At 41.8% G+C, this 20137-nt stretch overlaps 1 protein-coding gene across 2 annotated transcripts; it reads left to right on the forward strand.

Moving 5' to 3' along the window:
* The first annotated feature begins 5136 nt into the window (after nt 1-5136).
* Nucleotides 5137-19476, forward strand: LOC105948070 (pre-mRNA 3'-end-processing factor FIP1). 2 transcript variants are annotated; one of them, XM_031890698.1, is made up of 15 exons: nt 5137-5418; nt 8026-8065; nt 8953-9025; nt 10581-10687; nt 12486-12532; nt 13062-13169; nt 15030-15163; nt 15297-15400; nt 16420-16513; nt 16812-16995; nt 17146-17203; nt 17446-17501; nt 17622-17790; nt 18567-18728; nt 19037-19476. In XM_031890698.1, the coding sequence occupies exons 1-15, from the start codon at nt 5370-5372 to the stop codon at nt 19149-19151; spliced, it is 1500 nt and encodes a 499-aa protein (XP_031746558.1). In that variant the 5' UTR covers nt 5137-5369; the 3' UTR covers nt 19152-19476. The 2 variants fall into 2 exon arrangements, with proteins under 2 accessions (XP_031746558.1, XP_031746559.1); XM_031890699.1 differs by having other exon boundaries at nt 13065-13169.
* The last annotated feature ends 661 nt before the right edge of the window (nt 19477-20137 follow it).

Consider the following 20137-nt stretch of genomic DNA (forward strand, 5'->3'; position numbering starts at 1 on the left):
GGGCGAGGGGCATGTTTTTCTACTGTGTTGCATCGCCTCTTCTTTTAGCAACACTCTAACCGATTGTAAGTGTGGGGACCAATTGCTGAATTTCAGCTGCTTAATACTATGTGTATTTTCCTTTCATAATGCGCCAAAAGTCTTTTAGTTGGTGACAGGACAGGTCACCCCACACCATCATTTTTAACTGCACTGATAATGGTCTTTAGCAAGGAAGATGCACTAACCAAGATTTCCAAAAAGAATTCCAATTTTTGATTTGTCAGACCTAGTTAGAGGTTTAACTTGCATTTGTGGATACGGCAACAAACTGTGTTCACAGCCAGTGGTTTTCAGAAGTATTTCTGAGCCCCTGCAATGATTTCTACTACAGAAGATCATGGCCATCCAGTATTGGCTTTCACCTTGTTCCCCGTACCTAGAGATTCCTCTGCATTCCCTGAATCTTTGATATGTATTTTACATAATGATATTTCCTAATTCCTTGAAATTTTACATTGAGGAACTATATTCTTAAATAGTGTCAATATTTGCCTGCGCAGTGGTGTGTGTGCCCCTCCCCAGCTTTATTTCTGAGACCCAGCATTACTCTTTTTCAGTCTTTTGTTGCCCCTGTCCCAACTTTTTTGAAAAACATTGCTGGCATAAAATTCAAATTGAGCATATGTTTTTCAGTAAACAATACAATTTCTTATTTTATTATCAAAAACATTTGATATATTTTTTTTTTGTACAATTTGCAATTAAATATAGGGTTTAAATGATTTGCAAATTATTGCATTCTGTTTTGATGTACATTTTACATGGTGTCCCAACTTTTTTGGAAATAAGGTTGTAGTATAGACTGTCTGCAGCTTCTGCCAGGCCAGTACTAAGCATGAGGGAGAATGCTGGGCAGATAAGTTATATTACAGTAAATGAAGTCTCTGGAGTGTTGAAGGTCAAACAGTTTAATGCACAAATTTTACTTTCAAATAATCTATTTAAAGGTGGCACATAAATACATTGGTTTACCAACATGTTTTACGATTGCCTGCTTTTTCCTGCTGAAGTGTTGGCTAGAGTAAACCACGTTAATCCACTGTAAAGGGGAACGCCACCCAAACACAACTTAAGCTTTTTGAAAAGTAAACATAATTTCAAGCAACTTTGCAATATTCATCAATTAAAGAACATAGATCCTTTTCATGATTTTTAAAGTAATAAAATGGTTTGGAACAGTTCCCTAAGCCTGGCCCCTTGCTTAGCTGATCTGGTTGACTACTATGTGATAGGGGTTTCTGTGTTGTGGATGGCTCTTTAACAAATTTTGGTTTAGATGCTGGCGTTCCCCTTTAAGATTAGCTGTTTTGTTTAATACATTTTTGCTTTTTTGTATAAATTGATCATGGATTCTACTTTAAATTTTCTTGATCTGCATTTAATACAAGTTTAGGTAACACGTAATCCTTGCAGCCCTTGGGCAATGGCACATAGAGGTTATTATAATGGCCTCCAGTAGTTGATAAAATTACTTCCCACTGACAGTAGTGGAACATATTGCAGGTACCTTCCGCACATACTCAACTATTAATCATGTCTGCAGAGCTATTCTCTGAACTTTCAGTTAAAGGGAAGTGACCCATGGTCCATAGTGGATACATTTTAGTGACTCTTTTCATAGTGGCAGTTAAAATGCCCTCTGTGCCATTGCTCTTACAGGTTCATTTTGCCAAAGACCCAAACCGCTTATTTAAATATCTTATCTCTGTGTGCTCCACCTATGAACATATTATTATTCTAATGTGTTCCATGGTTTAATTGTGTAGGCAAAGCATGCCTTGCTGTTAGGAGCACCAACGTATTAATAGAATAGAATATAAAGCAAATAAAGTTCCTTGGCTGCTGAACATGGCATGTATCATTTTGAATATATTAATCTTAATATCTTTCAGAGTTTTAAATAGTTTTTTCAATGTTAAAACATGTATTTTAGCTATAGTTAACTTTTTGTGTGTATTCTCATCTCAAACACACTACTGCAGTGCAGTAAAGAAATGCTACACTGCCGGTGGCAGCCCAATAAAAACATGCAGGGTAAAATATACTATTGACTACATCTTTAATATGTGTTAGTTACCAAACATGTATATGTTATTACTTAATTCCACGGAGAGACCTCGGTATAAAGCATGCTTGCATTTATCTAGATGGTCTCTGCAAAAAAAGATTTAAAAAAAAAAAAATTTTTGTTTAACCAAAAACAAATTGTAAATATTTCCTTTTTTCCAGAAATTTCCGTTTTGCCTTTGTTTACAGAATGTAATATAGTTTGTTCTTTTGCCAATAATGACATGTACCAGGGATGTCAGACCTGCTGCTTCTCTGTTTCGGGTTCAGTAGCCAACTTGTGTCTGCAGAGCATGCTGGGAGTTTTGCTTCTTTACAACCTGACAGGCTGCAAATTTGAAATCTGTGACCAAACCAATTTCAAATGAACCATGTCACCTGTCATTATGATTGTTTCAATGATATAGCTCAGTTACAGAGGAAGGAGCAGCTTTTGTATTGCTTTGCAACATTACCTTATTATCCAACATGCTGTTCTCTGGTAAAGCCATAACCTGGCGGGATATGAGGGAAAGAGAGGTCAAATTTGCACTTTGTATTATATGTGTAAATGGTTAACCCTTATGTTTTTTTTATATTAAATGTTTTTGAAAGTATATTCTCTACATGCAAAACTTGAACACTGTACATGTTACCAGTCTGTATTTTCCAGTAATAAATACAACTGAAATAAAGAGGAGGTCAGAGAGCAAGACAATCACATGTGATGTACTTTCATTTATTTTTGAAATCCAGGGACCCTTGTATCATCAGTGACACCAAAACTTCTCTTGATATATGTGCTTTAGGGTTAGGGATTTCTACAAAGCAACTCCTAGTTACAATGTGATACTGACCCTAGAAAGTTCTCAGTGTCAGACTGGGCCAGCGGGACACCGGGAAAAAACCCCAATGGGCCCCACCAACCCAGACCCTATCCCCGGCTGCCCTCCCCCAATCGCAGCAAAAGTAAGTACTGTATATACTCTAGTTTAAGCCTAGTTTTTCAGCACCCAAAATGTGCTGAAAAAGTCACCCTCGGTTTATACTCGAGACGGGTGCCATGGGTCCCTCTAGACTAGCACCTCTCTCCTTTGTGTGCAAATTAGGCCACCTGCATCCAGACCCTCCAGTGCCCTGGCCTAGGCTCCCACTAGCAATACTAATTTGCCCTTACATCTCGTCCGGGACCGGGTCTGCTGCCAGTTTGCCAATGTGCAATGAGCGTGGGGTGCTACTCGTATTGTTGACCCTCTTCTCCGCTTACAGAGCTAGTTTACTGTTTTGCTTTGAAATAAATATTGAAAAACATATACCCCACTTATGCCTCAATGTATGTAATTTTATTGGTATTTATTCAGAAGTCCAACATGAATAAATGGGGGGCTTGGGGAGGGCCAGGGATTCCATTACACCACTGGCAGTACCGGTAGTGTTTCTATAAAGTCATCACTTAAAAGGATGATGACAAATATAGTTCAAGCTTAATACTGACATCTATATGTATGTATGTACGGGTATGGGATCTGTTATCCAAAAACTCTAAGAAGACCATACCCCATTGACTATTTCCATAAAATTAATTCACATTTTTAAAAATGATTTTAGAGGGTAAAGTATACTGCTTTTTTCCTGAAGAGCATCCTTCACATTTGAATTGGAGTAGAGTCCTATAGTGTCCCTGTGCTGGTATGAAAAATCATCCATTCCTCATAGAGCACTATCAGCAAAAAGAAGTAAATTGACTGCCCAGGGGAGAATAATTAAATCTAACTCACAAAGCAGCAGGCTGGTTACACTTTATATCATGCATTATTAGATTGTAAGTTCTACGGGGCAGGGACCTCCATCCTCTTGTGTTTTTGACTCATCGCAATCTGTATCTTTTATTTGTCTTTATTGTAATACTTTGTATTTATCTATTATCTTAATAACCCCGTTTGTATTAATGTATTCTACTGTACAGAGCTGCGTACATAAGTAGCGCTTTATAAGATATACATACATGCTACATGGACCAATATGGTCACCAGTGCCATAAGGTGGGAACAGTATCAGAGATCAGTCAGTCACTATTTATTCCATAGATCAATCTAGGATGTGGTGAGAAAGTCATTTAGACCCATCAGATTGCCAGCTACAGCCTAAAGGTGGCCATACAAGGGTCGATTCTAGCTGCCAATATCGAATTGGAAGGACGGATATAGACGTCCGTCAGTTTGGGGGCTGCCTCAACTAGCCAATGCGGTCCATGATCCGACTAAAGGTGGCCATACACGGGCCTATTCTAGCTGCCGATATTGGTCCCTTAGACAGCAATCTGCCCATGTATGGCCACCTTTACACACACACTGATATAGTATGAAACCTCGTTTTGTATAATATTCGGTGCATGTATAGTGGCTCGCCGAGACTAATGATATTGCAAAGGCTGCGGATATCTGTCCTCTTGTCAATTGGGCAGGTTAAAAGATTTTGATTGGGCACCGTTGAAGATGCACAGCCAAAATCTACGTTCAGGGCTGAATTGGCAGGTGGGGGTAGAATTCATATTGTTCTACCGCTATCTCTATATCTTGACGATTCAGCCCTGAACGTCAATGGACTGTGGGAACGAACTTTCCTGCAACCAATGGTAGCTCCAAAGATCATTATTGCTATGTGTATGGCCAGCTGAAGTCTCTGCAGAAATAATAGAGTAAACATTCAACTAATAACTCCACTGCTGTTTAAAAACCAATGTCCCCCAAAAAACTATGTTTAGCACATTCAAAAAAAAAATAAAAAAGGGTACATGTTGGGATGAAGTGATCCCACACAAACGTAACCCATAGAAAGAAGCATTTTTGTTTGTATAGATCAGTCCCTCCACCAGCTTTGTACTAACAGCTAATTTCAGTCACCTCTTATCTGAATTGCTAAAAAGGATGTATCTGCCCATACAACAGCAATTTACCAACACTTATATGCGGGTAATGCTGCATAAAACCAGTACAGCTGGTTATTATATTGGCAGGGTATTTACTCTGCCACTATGAGTCCATTTGCCCAAAGTGCATTTCCCAAGCAACGAGAAGCGGCGCTAGGACCCAAAGACAACTCCCCGGGCCCCTAGAGATGGTTACACCTGCCGCACATCTCCCCTGCTGCTGCGTCCCAGGTGCGTGCGACTTATCATGCTGTCGAACTCGCTACCCGGAGCTTGCCATTCAGGCGTTCCGTAGCCACAGCCCGTGTGCCCATTCTGTGGGGCAGTGCCAGCTGCTCACACACATCCTGTCATGGCCGGCCCGGGGCTGGAGGAGGAGGAGGAGCTCTGGCTGTATGGAGGTAGGTCGGTGGGTGCCTCTCCGGGCAGCTGATGCACAGGGTGGGCTGGGCACATACACTTAATGTGACTGCAAGCCAGTGTATGTGCATGTGTTTATCTGCTTGTGTAACTTTATATACAAGGGTCTTCTCTATAGTCACAGTAGCAAACATAAGCAGAAATCCACATTTGGAGCATTGTTGTCACTGATTATTATTACTGTTAATATTGACAACATTGTGGGTTATATTTATAGGGAAAGTATCATAAGAACATGCATTATACAAACTGCTGCTCCTTCTTTAGGTTGCTTTCTGCATTATGTTCAACCCATAGAATATGTGTATGAGAACTAGAAGTTAGGTGGCCTTACCAATACTCACTAGTATCTGTGTGGCTTATAAAGCACATATACATGTAAAGATGCAGCACCTGTATAAAGATGGTGGGCCCTCAGCTGGTACAGCTTGATGCAGCCAGTGTCGGACTGGCCCACAAGGATACCGCCCTGCCGCAACAAAATTTTTAAATTTGGCTCCCATACGGAGCAATGGGGACCTCTCCCCACTGCTCAGTATGGGACTTTAAATGTTTCCCCCATTAACTGTTTTTTCATGCTTGTGTTGCTCCCCAACACTCTTTCCATTTGAATGTGGCTCATGGGTATAAAAGGTTGGGGATCCCTGGTCCAAGGTTTTCTGATGGGCCCCTGGGTCAACCCACCATGTCAGCATCTCTACTTCCCACCGCTCCCTCTTTCCCACATCTTATTATGCATTTCATGTACCATCTTGGGCAGAGCCCTGTAGCCTGCAGGCAACTGTCTGTGAGCAAAAGGGTCAGAGCTTCTCACCATGAAGGCACCAGGGCAGAGGAAATTTGTAGGTTTTACTTGGTCTGCATGGAGCTGATACACCACCTTTACACTGTAGTTACATCATTGGCCACAAACTTAATTGTCCTCTAAAATGCTTTGGATTGGCGTGGGTCACTTCCCAGCATTGTCCACAATATGAAGCACAGTGGGAAGTCCTGGACCCACATTCTAATTATTTCTGATCCAAGGCAACTTAATTTAACTGAAATTAGTTATTACCATTATTATGAAGGAATCCACAGCACTCTGATCTGTGGTATTAATAACCAGAGCTGGGCCAGAAGGTAGAGGTGCCCAAGGTAGTTGACCCACATGCCTCTAAGGCTCTAGTGCTTCAGACCCCAGTTGCAACCGGTTCTGCCCTAGGCACATTCTTCTTCTTCAGGGGCAACATGTTGCTCACCATCCCCTTTGATGTTACTCCCAGTGGCCTCAAAGCAGGTCTCAATTCTTGAATTTCTAACCCGGAGGCAAGTTTTGGGGCCATAAAGACCATGGGTACCACCAAACAGACCCTCCTGTAGTCTGCCTATCCATAGAGGCTACAAAATAACCCATTACAGCTGTTTTTGGTTGCCCCAGGAACTTTTTTCATGCTTGTGTTACTCCCTAACTTTTTTTATTTTTAAATATTGTTCATGGGGTAAAAAGGTTGAATTCCCCTGCTTTAGTGCATGCTTCAGCTGTAAGTATAATCCCTTTAGTATAACCTATGTTATGCAAGTAGTTAATCTCTGTCTCTTTACTATAGCACAGAGATCCTATTTTATTTGTGAGCCACACCCAGATGTAAAAAAAAGTGTTAGTGAGCCACACAAGCATGAAAAAGTTCTTCGGGGATGCCAAATATGCATTGTGATTGGCTATTGCGTAGCACCATGTGGACTGCTAGGGTGCAGGAGGCTCTGCTTGGAGTAAAATTGTATCACTGTGCTTCCAAAACTTGCTTACTTTGGAGGCCACGGGAGCAACATTAAAGGGAGTGATGAGCAATATGTTGCTCACAAGCCACTGGTTGGTGATCACTGCTATAGTGCAATAATGGAATCTCTGTTATACAGGTGCATCATCTCATGAAAGAACAGATTTTACATGACTTGTTTGGGCCGGACATGCTTGGGCATGAGCTTTTTTAGGCAGTTGGGTTGAAATTGATGTAATAACATTTGATTAGCACAATTAATGGGAAAGTTGGCAGTTATATCTAAGATATTTTCCATACTTCAAAAACTGCCCAGGTGTTGTTTCCTTTGCCTTGCTAAGCTTCCTTATCCCTGCTGATAATGTGCTGTAAATCCTGCAATGATGCCGAACCATGCCCCATGGCCAGACTTGCAATCTGTGGATTCTATTAAATGCCAGAGGGGCTACTGTAAGATGCCATAGGCACTCACTATTTATTGGGCCTGTGGGGAGTTGTTTGGCATTTAAAATGCCAGGGCCTATTTTGAAACTCTGTCCGGGCCTGCATTGCCCTATATTATGTTTCTAGGGGGTTATGTAATAAATGGCACTAAGATTGCCCAGGAGCAGTAACCCATAGCTACGAGTCAGCAGGTAGAATTTAATGGGCACCTGTTTAAAAATCAACAATTGATGTTATGGGATACTGCTACTGGGCAAACCTAGTGCCTTTTATTACATATGGGGGATATCTTAGCAATTCATGTGCATATCAAGTCTCTAGGACAGAGCAGAAAAGTCTCGAATTGTCGGGTTCGCTAAAATAAACAGAGGATTCTCCTTTTAGGTTCTCTGGCTCGTGATGAGGAGAATGGACCAGCTACAGGGTAGGGATTTTTCTTTCCTTTCTTTCCAACTGGAACAGGTTGGGCTGTCGACATTAAAACTGAAGCTACTTATAAAGTACACATGCTGCAGGGTGCCTGAAGATCAGTTATTCTATATAGAAATCCGTGCAGTGTGCATGTGAGCTCATTTAGTTTTATTTTGATTGGGATGAGGCAGTAAATCTTAGGGTAAGGTCACATGGAGCCGACTGTTAGCCTGTGGATAAACGCAGGCTGACAGTCCGCCCCTATGTTTAAAAAATCTTCTTGTTGTTCCAGCACCCGCAAGCATTGAATGTGCCTGGGTGCAGACACATGCAGCTAACAACCCTTTTACAACAACCCCTAAGCTAAACTAAACAGCTGCCCAGAGCACACTGAGCATGCGAGTGTCACTGACACTTCTTACAAAATCCAAGATGGTGAGTTTCTTTGCAAAGTATTGAAAGCTTGACATTGAAATAATTACATCAGTAATTGGCATGTCATCCACAAGACCTGACTTTCTTAGAATAATAATTCTACAGTATAGCCACCTAAACCTCTAGGTCCAACTCATGTCCAGTTACCCTGTGGGTATAGTGAAATGCAAAAGGAGCCACATTGCTGCCTGTGGGGAGCAGCCCAATTTCCTTACAGTTAAATGTGTGCTTGGCCTAAAGTTTGGCACCATAAATCTTGCATGTTTATATGAAACAAATGCCATGCCCAGGAAATCTGCTCTTAGGGGTATCATGGTATAGACTATTTATGTTGAAACCGTATGCCTTTCATCCCTGTTGGGAAGTTGTTGGGGTGAAAATTGCTTTAGGGGCCAATTAATATGAAACATCTAAAATGTTCTTATCGAAATGCTTAATATGACACTTTAGCTGTTATTGTCTTAGAAATGCCACAACTTTGGGTGCACAGCAGGACACCGGTGCTGAGAGGCAGGGCGCCACAGAGGCTATGCAGCCGGTAAGAATCAGAAATAATAATTCCACATTAAAATGACCTTGTTCCTTTTCCTTGAAGGTGGGGGGTTCAGTAAAATGCTGAGACATCTCTTAGAGATATAACCTTTCTTTCTGCTATGGAGAAGCAAGAAGGTGTCTTTTTATGCATATAATCCCATGCTGCTCTCCATAGCATATCTGTAGTCATCCTGACTCTTCTCCATCTCTCCTGTACCATGCTGCCATATGGCAACTTATATACAGGCCCGGATTTGTGGCGAGGCCACAAAGGCCCGGGCCTAGGGCGGCAAAAATTTAGGGGCGGCATGCCGCCCCGCCGCAATAAAATGTGTAAGTTTGCCTCCCTTACGGAGCAACGGGGACCTCTCCCCACTGCTCCGTATCGGACTTTAAATGCTTGCGCATGCGCGCTCGCAACCAGGGGGTGGTGGTTCAGAGTTTGCGCATGCGCACACGGGGCGGTGGTTCCGCGTTCGCGCATGCGCACATGGGGGCGGTGGTTCCGCATTCGCGCATGCGCACACGGGGGGGGGGGGGGCTTAGGGGCGACCAACGGGGGTGGCCTAGGGGCGCCGAAAGGACGAATCCGGCGCTGCTTATATAGCCACAGACATATGTCTATTTATATTCTCACTCGTATAAATAAGTAGAATGTTAAATACCATAATGTACTATTATATACTGTATATGGTTTTAAGAGAATATATGCCACCCCCCATTTTTATGACTTGAGCTCATTTAGTTGGGATTATATAAAAAAAAGGTGCATAAACACTTTCTGATTTTTCAGAAATATATGTATTGTACTTTTTTTTAATTCAGACATACTTGATTCCACAGATTGAAAGTAAAATTCTACACCTCCTTCACCTTTTTTCCATTGTAAAGTGACTGGTTCTGGAACTTGAAGTCCCCCTGCTTTCCACAGAATCTGAGCCCCACCCAGTATGGAAAGCAGAGGGACTTCAAGTGTCAGAATCCATCACTTCACAGTGGAACAAGGTAAGGTAAATATTACACTGTAAACCTAAGTAAGATGGGCGAATGGTCCCATGGACTATAATGGGTTTCTTTCAGTCCTGGAAATTAGATATGTCTGCATAATAATTAATGAAAATATATATAGATATACAGGTTATCCAGAATGCTTGGGACCAGGGGTTTTCAGCATAAGGAATATTTCCATAATTTGGATCACCATACTAAAGCTGCCCATACACGGGCAGATCCGCTCGCTTGGCGATGTCGCCAATTTCAGGCCAGGCCCCTCGGTTCTGCCCCTACACGGGCCGATAAGCTGCTGAATCGGTCCAAGGGACCGATATCGGCAGCTACAATCGGCCCGTGTATGGGGACCTTTAGTCTACTAAAAAAGCATCTAAATATTAATGACTGTCCTACTGCAAATATATATATATAGTTATATTATATATATATAAGTTATTTTTAGCAGTTTGCATAGAGTTTTCTCCATAAGCCCACCCAAATAAATGAGCTCAAAATGGGGGGGTATTTTCTATTTAAGCATGGCCATTTGATCTGCATTTTTTTTGCAGGTCACTCATAGCTGCAGCGATACTGAGGAGGACAGTGACAAAGACAGTGATGACGATGATGTGAAGGTCACTATTGGAGACATTAGAACTGGGCTTCCATACTGCATGTAATCTAATCAGCTCCTTCTATTTATCAGAAGCACAGGGCAGAGTATGCCAGAACACACCAGTTTTATAGATTAGCTAAGGACCAGTATATTTTGGAGACAAAATGTACTAGTTTTCTGTAGCAAATTTCTTTAAACCTCAGTAGATTGACTGGAAGCTGTTTGACTGAAAGATGTGCCATAGACGTCAAATTGTATGTTTAAAACTAAACCAATGTTTAAATACTAGTAGCCCAAATGGCCCACAAAGAGACTAGTCGCCTGTGATAAATCTCTGATGCTGTGGGCGACTAATCCCTCTGAAATCTCCGAAATGTCGCGTGACTTGTAACTACAGCGATAACTCGTGATAAGGCTCAAATGAACTAAAGTGGCTGATCATATCAGTGCATGTATGGGAAGCTTAGGCGAAGACTGTGAGCTCCAAGGATCTTTCCAAAGATTTCTTAGCAGGGTATGCACGACATAATAGGCGATGGATAAATTCATTAGAAATTAAAGGCAAATAGCTCATCTGGCCTTCCACCAATGAGACTGTGACTAGATTAATAACCAAAAGTGCCTGAGAAGAGATCTGCTAGGAGATCAATGGCAACAAAGTTGCAGAACTGTAGATTTAAAGGAACAGTAACACCAAAAAATGAAAGTGTATAAAAGTAACTAAAATATAATGTGCTGCTGCCCTGCACTGGTAAAAGTTGTGTGTTTATTTCAGAAAGTCAACTATAATTTATATAAATAAGTTGCTATGTAGCCATGGAAGCAGCCATTCAAAGGAGAAAAGGCACAGGCACATAGCAGATAACAGATAAAACACTATTGTATTCTACAGAGCTTATCTGTTATCTGCTATGTAACCTGTGCCTTTTCTCCTTTTTCCAGCTTGAATGGCTGCCCCCATGACTACACAGCAGCTTATTATATAAATTATAGTAGTGTTACTGTAGCAAACACACCAGTTTTAACAGTGCAGGGCAACAGTGCATTATATTTTTATTACTTTAAAGCTCTTTCATTTTTTGGTGTTACTGTTCCTTTAAGTACATTTTATGCATACTAATCCAACAGTTGGTAAATATGGTATGGTTGCTGCTCTCCATCATCCTATTATCATGAAGACATTTGTCATTATACATGGGTAAGTTTGTGATAATCAGAGGAGAGTTTATTATGGCTGGGGGTGCAGCCCTGGGGAGGTCATATAACAAAGGGGTATATGCCCTTAAGCGACCTAGTCAGAACCACAAGGTTGGTGTCAGGGGTTCCTTGCTACATGTCCATTTCCCATCCCTTAGTAGGCTTTGTTTACCCTTTGACATATATCCAAACTCTGCTGATTTGACATGTTGACTATCCAAAGCTATGCCATAATCTGTAATGAACACTTCTCCAAAACCTGTTGTGTCAATTGAACACTGAATCTTACACTGAAAGTTCTTGTGAGGGTCCTGTAAACATTTCTATTCTGTAACCCCTTTAGGTTGTTTGCTGTGCGTCGGTCACACATACAGTATATCTATATATTATAATGTAGTAGGATGTGAGGATTGCAGTCCATCAACACTCCCAAAAGAACAAGACAAAAACCCACCTGGGCAAGATGTGTAGAATTGATCCCTAGAGTAAATTATGGGACATTTTGATTGAGATAGATTTAAATTCAGAGATTTTAAAAAAAAGGGTTCAGTAGAGCTTCAATGGTTGACAGCTTGTCTTGGTCACATAAAGACAGACCACTGTAGCTGATATTTCAAAACACACACATTCTGACAGAAAACACATTTTTTCTTATTTGTAGGACATCTGAAGGGAACCCCAGAACCAGTAGAGGCTATGGGTCTTCAGGTAAAGGCTCCTTCTATTTATGATTTGTCTCTATGATTTGCCTGGTGACCTCTGTTTCCCAGAAGCTTGTTGTTATTTTAATATGGTCGCTGGATTTCTTAGCCAAAACGCCACCTAAGTAGAATGGGGACTCTACACCTTCCCATAGTTTCTTTGGCATACATGGGTTAATTGAAATCCTAAATTGAACAATAGATCAGTAGGGCACTTTAGCTGCTTTTTAAAATCTCCTTATACTGATGAGCCATATCATAGAATTGTTCCTCTGCATGTATTTTTGCAAGGAAATTAAAGAGGAAGTGGAACCAATAGCTGTAATCCATGTAGTTGGCTGATACATTCTGACCCACGAACATGCTGTATATAGGAGTTTTAAGGCCATACAGGTGCAGATTTGATCTTCTGATTCAGGCCCTTCAGACCAATTTGGTAGCTTATCTGCCCCTGTATGGGGCCATCCAGTGTGCATACCAGACATATGATTAAAAAAGTGCTTGCACATTTGTTTGCTCTGTAATATTTTTCCCAGTAGGTAAGCAGAGAGGGATAGATTTGACTTCTCCTGGATGTATAAATGGGTTACCAGTGTTGGAGGTGGATTTGGACTCTTTTGAAGAAAAGCCATGGAGAAAACCAGGTATAATTGGAATGACAAAGAGAGAATGGCTACAGGCAAAATGTTTATCCTGGATGTTCTCCAGTACTGTGTATCTGCATACTGTATATCAGACCACCCTTTTATATTTTTTCTCATAGTCTTACTTATGGGAAGGGACTGTGGCTGTGGGATAGCAGGTATAGTAGGGAGAAATGGTGCCTATAGTAGCAGTGGGGATAATAGTCTCTGGGAAGGGACTGTAGCTGTGGGATAGCAGGTATAGTAGGGAGAGATGGTGCCTATAGTAGCAGTGGGGATAATAGTCTCTGGGAAGGGACTGTAGCTGTGGGATAGCAGGTATAGTAGGGAGAGATGGTGTCTATAGTAGCAGTGGGATAATAGCCTCTGGGAAGGGACTGTGGCTGTGGGATAGCAGGTATAGTAGGGAGAGATGGTGCCTATAGTAGCAGTGGGGGATAATAGCCTCTGGGAAGGGACTGTGGCTGTGGGATAGCAGGTATAGTAGGTAGAGATGGTGCCTATAGTAGCAGTGGGGATAATAGCCTCTAGGAAGGGACTGTGGCTGTGGGATAGCAGGTATAGTTGGGAGAGATGGTGCCTATAGTAGCAGTGGGATAATAGCCTCTGGGAAGGGACTGTGGCTGTGGGAAAGCAGGTATAGTAGGGAGAGATGGTGCCTATAGTAGCAGTGGGATAATAGCCTCTGGGAAGGGACTGTGGCTGTGGGATAGCAGGTATAGTAGGGAGAGATGGTGCCTATAGTAGCAGTGGGGGGATTATAGCCTCTGGGAAGGGACTGTGGCTGTGGGATAGCAGGTATAGTAGGGAGAGATGGTGCCTATAGTAGCAGTGGGGGATAATAGCCTCTGGGAAGGGACTGTGGCTGTGGGATAGCAGGTATAGTAGGGAGAGATGGTGCCTATAGTAGCAGTGGGATAATAGCCTCTGGGAAGGGACTGTGGCTGTGGATAGCAGGTATAGTAGGGAGAGATGGTGCCTATAGTAGCAGTGGGATAATAGCCTCTGGGAAGGGACTGTGGCTGTGGATAGCAGGTATAGTAGGGAGAGATGGTGCCTATAGTAGCAGTGGGGGGATAATAGCCTCTGGGAAGGGACTGTGGCTGTGGGATAGTAGGGAGAGATGGTGCTTTTAGGAGTTGCAGTAGTAGTCCCCTTAAGGGACATGTAACCCGCCCCCCCCCCCCCCACTAAAAATGTAATTAGTGAACAGCCTCTTTGACACATTTAAACACCTGCCACTCTAGTTATTTAAAGGTTGTAAGGCTGCAGCATCCCCTTAATGACTTAGTATTCCTTTCATAACCCACTCGCCCCCTCCCTCAGGAATTTACTTTGGCTGTTGAATACTGAGCATGCTCTGTTCTTCTCAACTCAGGTTACCAAACACACCCTCCAGTCTAGCAGCCAATGAAGAAATGGCATCACTCTCTAGCTTTAGCTGAAGAAACATGTTTATGTGTCAGAGGGAAAATGGCTGCTGGTGAAAGCCGCTATTTGTAAGAGAAAAATATGATGGTATTGGAGAACGAAGGCGATATATGCAGTACAAATTATGTAGTTTGGGTCAAGGAGATATGCCCAACCTTTATACATGGTAGGAAAATGTAGGGTTTATATGTCCTTTAAGGAATAGTGGCTATGGGATAGCAGGTAAGGTACCATGGCTTAGCAACATATATGTGGTTTATCAGTGTTTCCTTACCTGCAGTTCTTCAACTGTTGCTGGAGAACTATTCCTCTATGTAGTTTAAGAGCAGACAGACCATAGGTTTGCTTTTATATAGATAATGGGAAATACCTCATATAAAGCTGCTGTACTGCCAGGTAACACTGATAGCTGCCTTTGTATTGTTTTAGGTGCTGACCTTTCTGACTACTTCAATTACGGGTTTAATGAAGCAACATGGAAAGTGTATTGTGAGAAGCAAAGGCGGCTTCAGCTGGGACTGGACCATGGCTATCACCCATGCAGCAAAGAGAACAGAATAAGTGTAATATGAGCAAAGCCCTTAATGCCTAACCTATATAGCAAGCTTTTATATTATGTTTTATAACCTTAAATTTGCCTCACCCGCTCCCGTGCAGGAGAGAAAAGTGGGAAATCATCATATATTTACTAAACAGGTGCAGCAAGGAGGAACCGGCAATGCAAGTAACGATGCAGAACCCGAGCCTAAATGTGGTACTGAATGTGAAGGAACAAACATACCAGAGAATACATCAAATAGGTGATATAGCTCACATCGCTGTGACATTTACTATTTAGTGGTGCTTCGTGTCATCACAATGATTCCTTCCTCTGCTCCATTCACTCGCTCTTCTGTCAGTACATGAGAATGTTTATATCAGGATAAAGGAAGTGCCGAAATACCATTCTAAATATAGCTTGGGACAGAGCCTGGGGCTGTGCTTTCTCCCTTTCACTGAAGGGATTACATAAAAAAGAATAAGTACAAACAGTAAAACCTTTCAAGTAACTTTTCAGTGCCAGTTTAGTGGGTTTACTGTACTCTTGTAACTCAGAGATTTCTAAGCAGTGGCCATTTTCCTATAGGTAGCTTTCAGCGTGTGACTAACAATCTGAGAAGCCCTATTATTCTTATGATAAAAAGATCATTTTTGAAAGGGGATGGGGCCCGGGGCTGGAGTTCAAAGGGGATCCAAGGTTGCATCAGGTAACATGGGGGTAGAGTATAGGAGCAGCATGCATATAGATTAATGGAAGACATGATGGAATGTAATAGAAATGCATGTAATGATGTAAGCTACTTAGGGTCGCACAGACCCCGGTGTACCCCCCATTTCCAAAGGAATGCACTCCCTACAAGCCTCCATGCTTAATACAAAGCAGACACAAAGATATACTCAGCATCATGGTTGGAAGGTGCCCACACATGGACAGATATAACTGAAGGTTCACATTGACATCCTATCATTCCTGTAAGGGTACACAATGTTTGTGTTTGCTTAAATGTCAACCTTATTGGGCAGCAAATCTGATTGGACCACATCAGTCTTAGCCAACCACATTTGACTGCCCTATGTGATCTAAGTAACATAGTGAAGAAGGCAGAACAGCAGTTTTACTGACAAAGCCTTGTTGGCCCTTTCAAAAAACATCAATATATTTTTGGTTGTCCAGCAAGTCAGCCTCCCAAAGCTGAGAAGAGTTTTTTTCTATGACTGAAACATTTTGCATAGGTTTTACAACACAGGATATTCATGAAAGATGTTGCGTTTTCTTCAGGACACTGAGAGGAACAATGGATATGGTTTGTAGCATCACCACTGTTGAGGGCAGAAGATGGGACTCCCATGAACCACAAGAAATTGCCATTCAGGTAAGTCTCTCTGAATCAGAGCTTGGGAACTCACACAGCCTGTATCTATTATATAGTAAATAAAGTACCTCTTTTGTGTATAAAATACACACAAAGGATATTATACAAGGCCATATAAAAGCATGAGGCCAAAGGCCATCTCAGGGCTGACTTCTAATGTCCTTATTTTTTAGAAAGGGGGGTAGATTATTTATTATAATATATAAGTTTTAGTGAGTCACGTGACAGGATATTCATTGTGTATTATATATAGACATAGTTTCTTTATCATTTATATATTATCTTTTTAACCCATGAGGTTGTTGGAGATCACGAATACAAACCACATCTGATTCCACAACATCAGCACCCTCCTCCACCCCTCCTGCTGCCTCCTACCATCACACCAAATCCTCCTCCTCTGTTTTCTGCTCCTCCTCCTCCTCACTTTCTTCAGCGGCCCCCTCCTCCTACCCAAATGCCACCTCCCATGCATCTGCCAGGTAACAGCATACTTTTACCATATGATGTTCTCTACTAGCTGCTTGTAAGGAATCATAATCTCAATAATCAGAATAGGTTCTTGTATAAGGCACATATGATTCTGAGTTTGGCATCTATCTAATATAATGTTTTTATGAGTTTATTTCTAGTCTTACTGCCACCACCACTGCTGCCCCCTCCAACTGCACATCATCCACCAATAAATGGGTAAGCTACAAATAGGAGGTGTACCATGGAACAATTCTAGGTCAGACAGCTACCCCCATATGGGTTATGTTTTCCAATCCTGTCATAGGTTTCTGCTGAGGTGGCAGCAAAGGTTAGATTTGATCTGTGATGCTGATGTAGCTTGGAATAGCTTGGCATTTCTCAAACATGATGCCATGTCAGAGTACTAGAGTTTTCCTTTTTACATGCTATGTATAACACGTTTCTTTTTTCCCCATAAGTCCCCCTGTTCCATACAACAGCAGACCACCTATACGCCATGGGTATAACTCAGCAGGTAGGTGGCTTTTCTCCTCCCATTGCTTATTTTAAATATAAACTAAAAAGGTATAAAACTGGTGCCAAATGATTATTTGTTCATTTGTTCTATATAATGTCATCCCCGGTGCCATTTCAGATCCTGCTATCATGAATTATCCTCCTGCTTCGACCAATCACACCTCTTGGGCGACAGCCGAGGACAAAGGAAACAGCAACACGGGAAGAAATGATTGGGTGTTAAGGAGAGATCATGAATGGGATCTGGGGAGAGACAGAAAGCACCCCCCTAATACCAGTTATAGAAAGTGAGTCAGTGTCAGCTGTCTGCTTAATATTATTACTAATTGCTTGCAAGGACGTCATGCTTTAACAGTCAACACAGTAACTGTGTACAGCAAAGGGATATTCATGTTACAATTAATATTAGTATGGTGTAGACATTAGCACTGAGGCGAGTTGCAATTGGTCTTTTTTTGTTATTAAATCATTTGTTTTTCCATTTAGCTTATTATAACCTTAATTTTAATATGTTGTCTGGTAGTCGAGGTCAGTGACACCCAGGAACATGGAAGCAGATTGATTGTCAAACTATATTTTATCGTTTCCATAATTCAAACCACTGCTTTGCAGGCACGTACTTGGATTCAAAATAGGTCCTGGCATTTTACGTACACAGAGGCCCAAACAGCCCCCCCACCAGCCCAATAAATAGTGACTGTCTATGGCATCTTACAGCAGCCCCTCCACAGATAGCCAGTCCGGGCCTGCTGCTTGGTTTCTAGGGTAAATGGTACCACAGCAGCAGTTTAAATTCCAAAATAGGGAACAAGACATTTGCTACTGCTTGCAGAGGTCTGAGGCAGTCCCCTTTCAGAGTGGCTTGAGCGTTTAAGCTTCTCAAAGCTTTTTTTTTATACAAATATGCTTTTTTATCAGTTTTTTGGGTAAATAAATCAGTTATAAATCAGTGTTATCAGCCGATTGATCTTGCTAACAGCAATGGGCTGCCTTTAATCTACACTGTGCTGGAAGTAAGATATAGAGAAGGAGAAGCTGACAAGCCTTCCATACTTATTGGCAGTGAGGGAAGTCAATACTCCTTCTATAGCCGGGGCAGGAGCTCGGAGTACCAGCACAAGTACCAGCACAGTCGGGAGCGCAGTCGGGAGCAGGAGGACAGATCTCGAGGGGATCACCGCCAGCGAGACAGAGAAGAAAGGAATAAACATAAGTCTTCCCGTCGGTAGGTACCACATAGTCTTTAATGGCATGCTGGAAAGCTGTTTTTTTTTTTTTATTTGCTCACTATAGAGGCCTCCATGCCAACGAGCAAGATACCCATAGACAAGTCCCGCAGTCATGAAACCAGGGCTTTTTAATCCAAAATTTGGTGCTGGAGAACAGCAAGGGACAGACAAATGCTGGTGTCAATAGCAATTATATTTGCAATCTGTAGTGAATGTATACTTGAAAGTCTGAGATTAGACGATTAAGACAATATACATTATCTATAAGGGTACTCATTGTGACCTCTTTATTCCTGAAATTTAGCAAAATGGATAGTGAGGAACGTGAGAATCACAGGCGTCATAAACGTAAGAAGAGCAAGAGGGGGAAAGAGGACAAGGGCAGCAGTGATGAAGTGAGCCATGGATCCAGGGAGTAAACATCCATAGCTTCCTATTGCCTTTAGAAGATTGCCGGAGTCATTTCAATCAGAACTAAAGCTATAACAATGAGTGCATCCGCTTTAAATACAATGGGTTCATCCCTCTGCCTTACTGTGGATGCGCAGGTGCTTGGTCTGGTCTTATTTCATCATTGAGGGGGCTTCTACACCTGTTTAACATAAGCCCATTTGGATGAGTTTATATAAACTAGGGTGAAGTTATTCTTTTATGTGAGTATCATTGCACTAATTGTCTTATGCATTTTCAGTGCCTTAAATTCTGAAATGAAAGAAAGTGATGAATAAAGTTGCAGTGGTTGTTGCCTTAGTTTCAGCAGTCAGGATGAGCAGCTAGTTGGGGGTACTGTATTCAGCTCAGGATTCAGTTAATACAAGTCAGTAAATTTTTGTTTTCTTGTGACATTACGATGCTGGACACATGTACGGTGCTGTTTTGCTCACAGAAGCTGAAGATTGAATGTCGGCGATAGATCTTATTCCTCAAGAGTCAACACTACTGCAAATCAGGTCTCTATTCTAAAGCTATTCTGCCTCATCAAACATGATGGATTATGGGTGCACACATATTCTTTCATGTGAGTCCCACAATGATATTAACTATGGCCCCAGGCAATATCTGAATATGGGGCCCAGCAGCTATTTTATGCATCATGTAGGAGTGGTCACTTTAAACCCATGGTGTTTTTGGGAAAGGTCCACAGAATCCCAGCCCAGATAAGTAGGATAATAAATGTGAACTGGTTCATCCATGGCACTAGGTTAAATAGGATATGCTTTCCGCTGGAGGACGACCAACAGACAACATCAATGTTTTTAAAATAAAGCATAAACTCATGCTTGTGGTCCCCCCTGCTATTATAATACTGTGCTGTGTGGGGGACTCCTCGACTCCCTCTGGGCCCCATAGTACCATCCCAAAAAGTCATGCTATCGTGTGCCATTAGATTTTCATTTAATGTTGA

The sequence above is a fragment of the Xenopus tropicalis genome, chromosome 8, assembly GCF_000004195.4.
Source record: "Xenopus tropicalis strain Nigerian chromosome 8, UCB_Xtro_10.0, whole genome shotgun sequence".
Taxonomy (NCBI): Eukaryota; Metazoa; Chordata; class Amphibia; order Anura; family Pipidae; genus Xenopus; species Xenopus tropicalis.

What these genes read in the sequence shown, in the direction of transcription:
- LOC105948070 (XM_031890698.1), top strand. Translation starts at nt 5,370, where the DNA reads ATGGCCGGCCCGGGGCTGGAGGAGGAGGAGGAGCTCTGGCTGTATGGA. An exon ending in CACAAGAAATTGCCATTCAG is followed by an intron (nt 16,514 to 16,811) that starts GTAAGTCTCTCT and finishes TTAACCCATGAG; the next exon opens with GTTGTTGGAGATCACGAATA. An exon ending in CCATGGGTATAACTCAGCAG is followed by an intron (nt 17,502 to 17,621) that starts GTAGGTGGCTTT and finishes GTGCCATTTCAG; the next exon opens with ATCCTGCTATCATGAATTAT.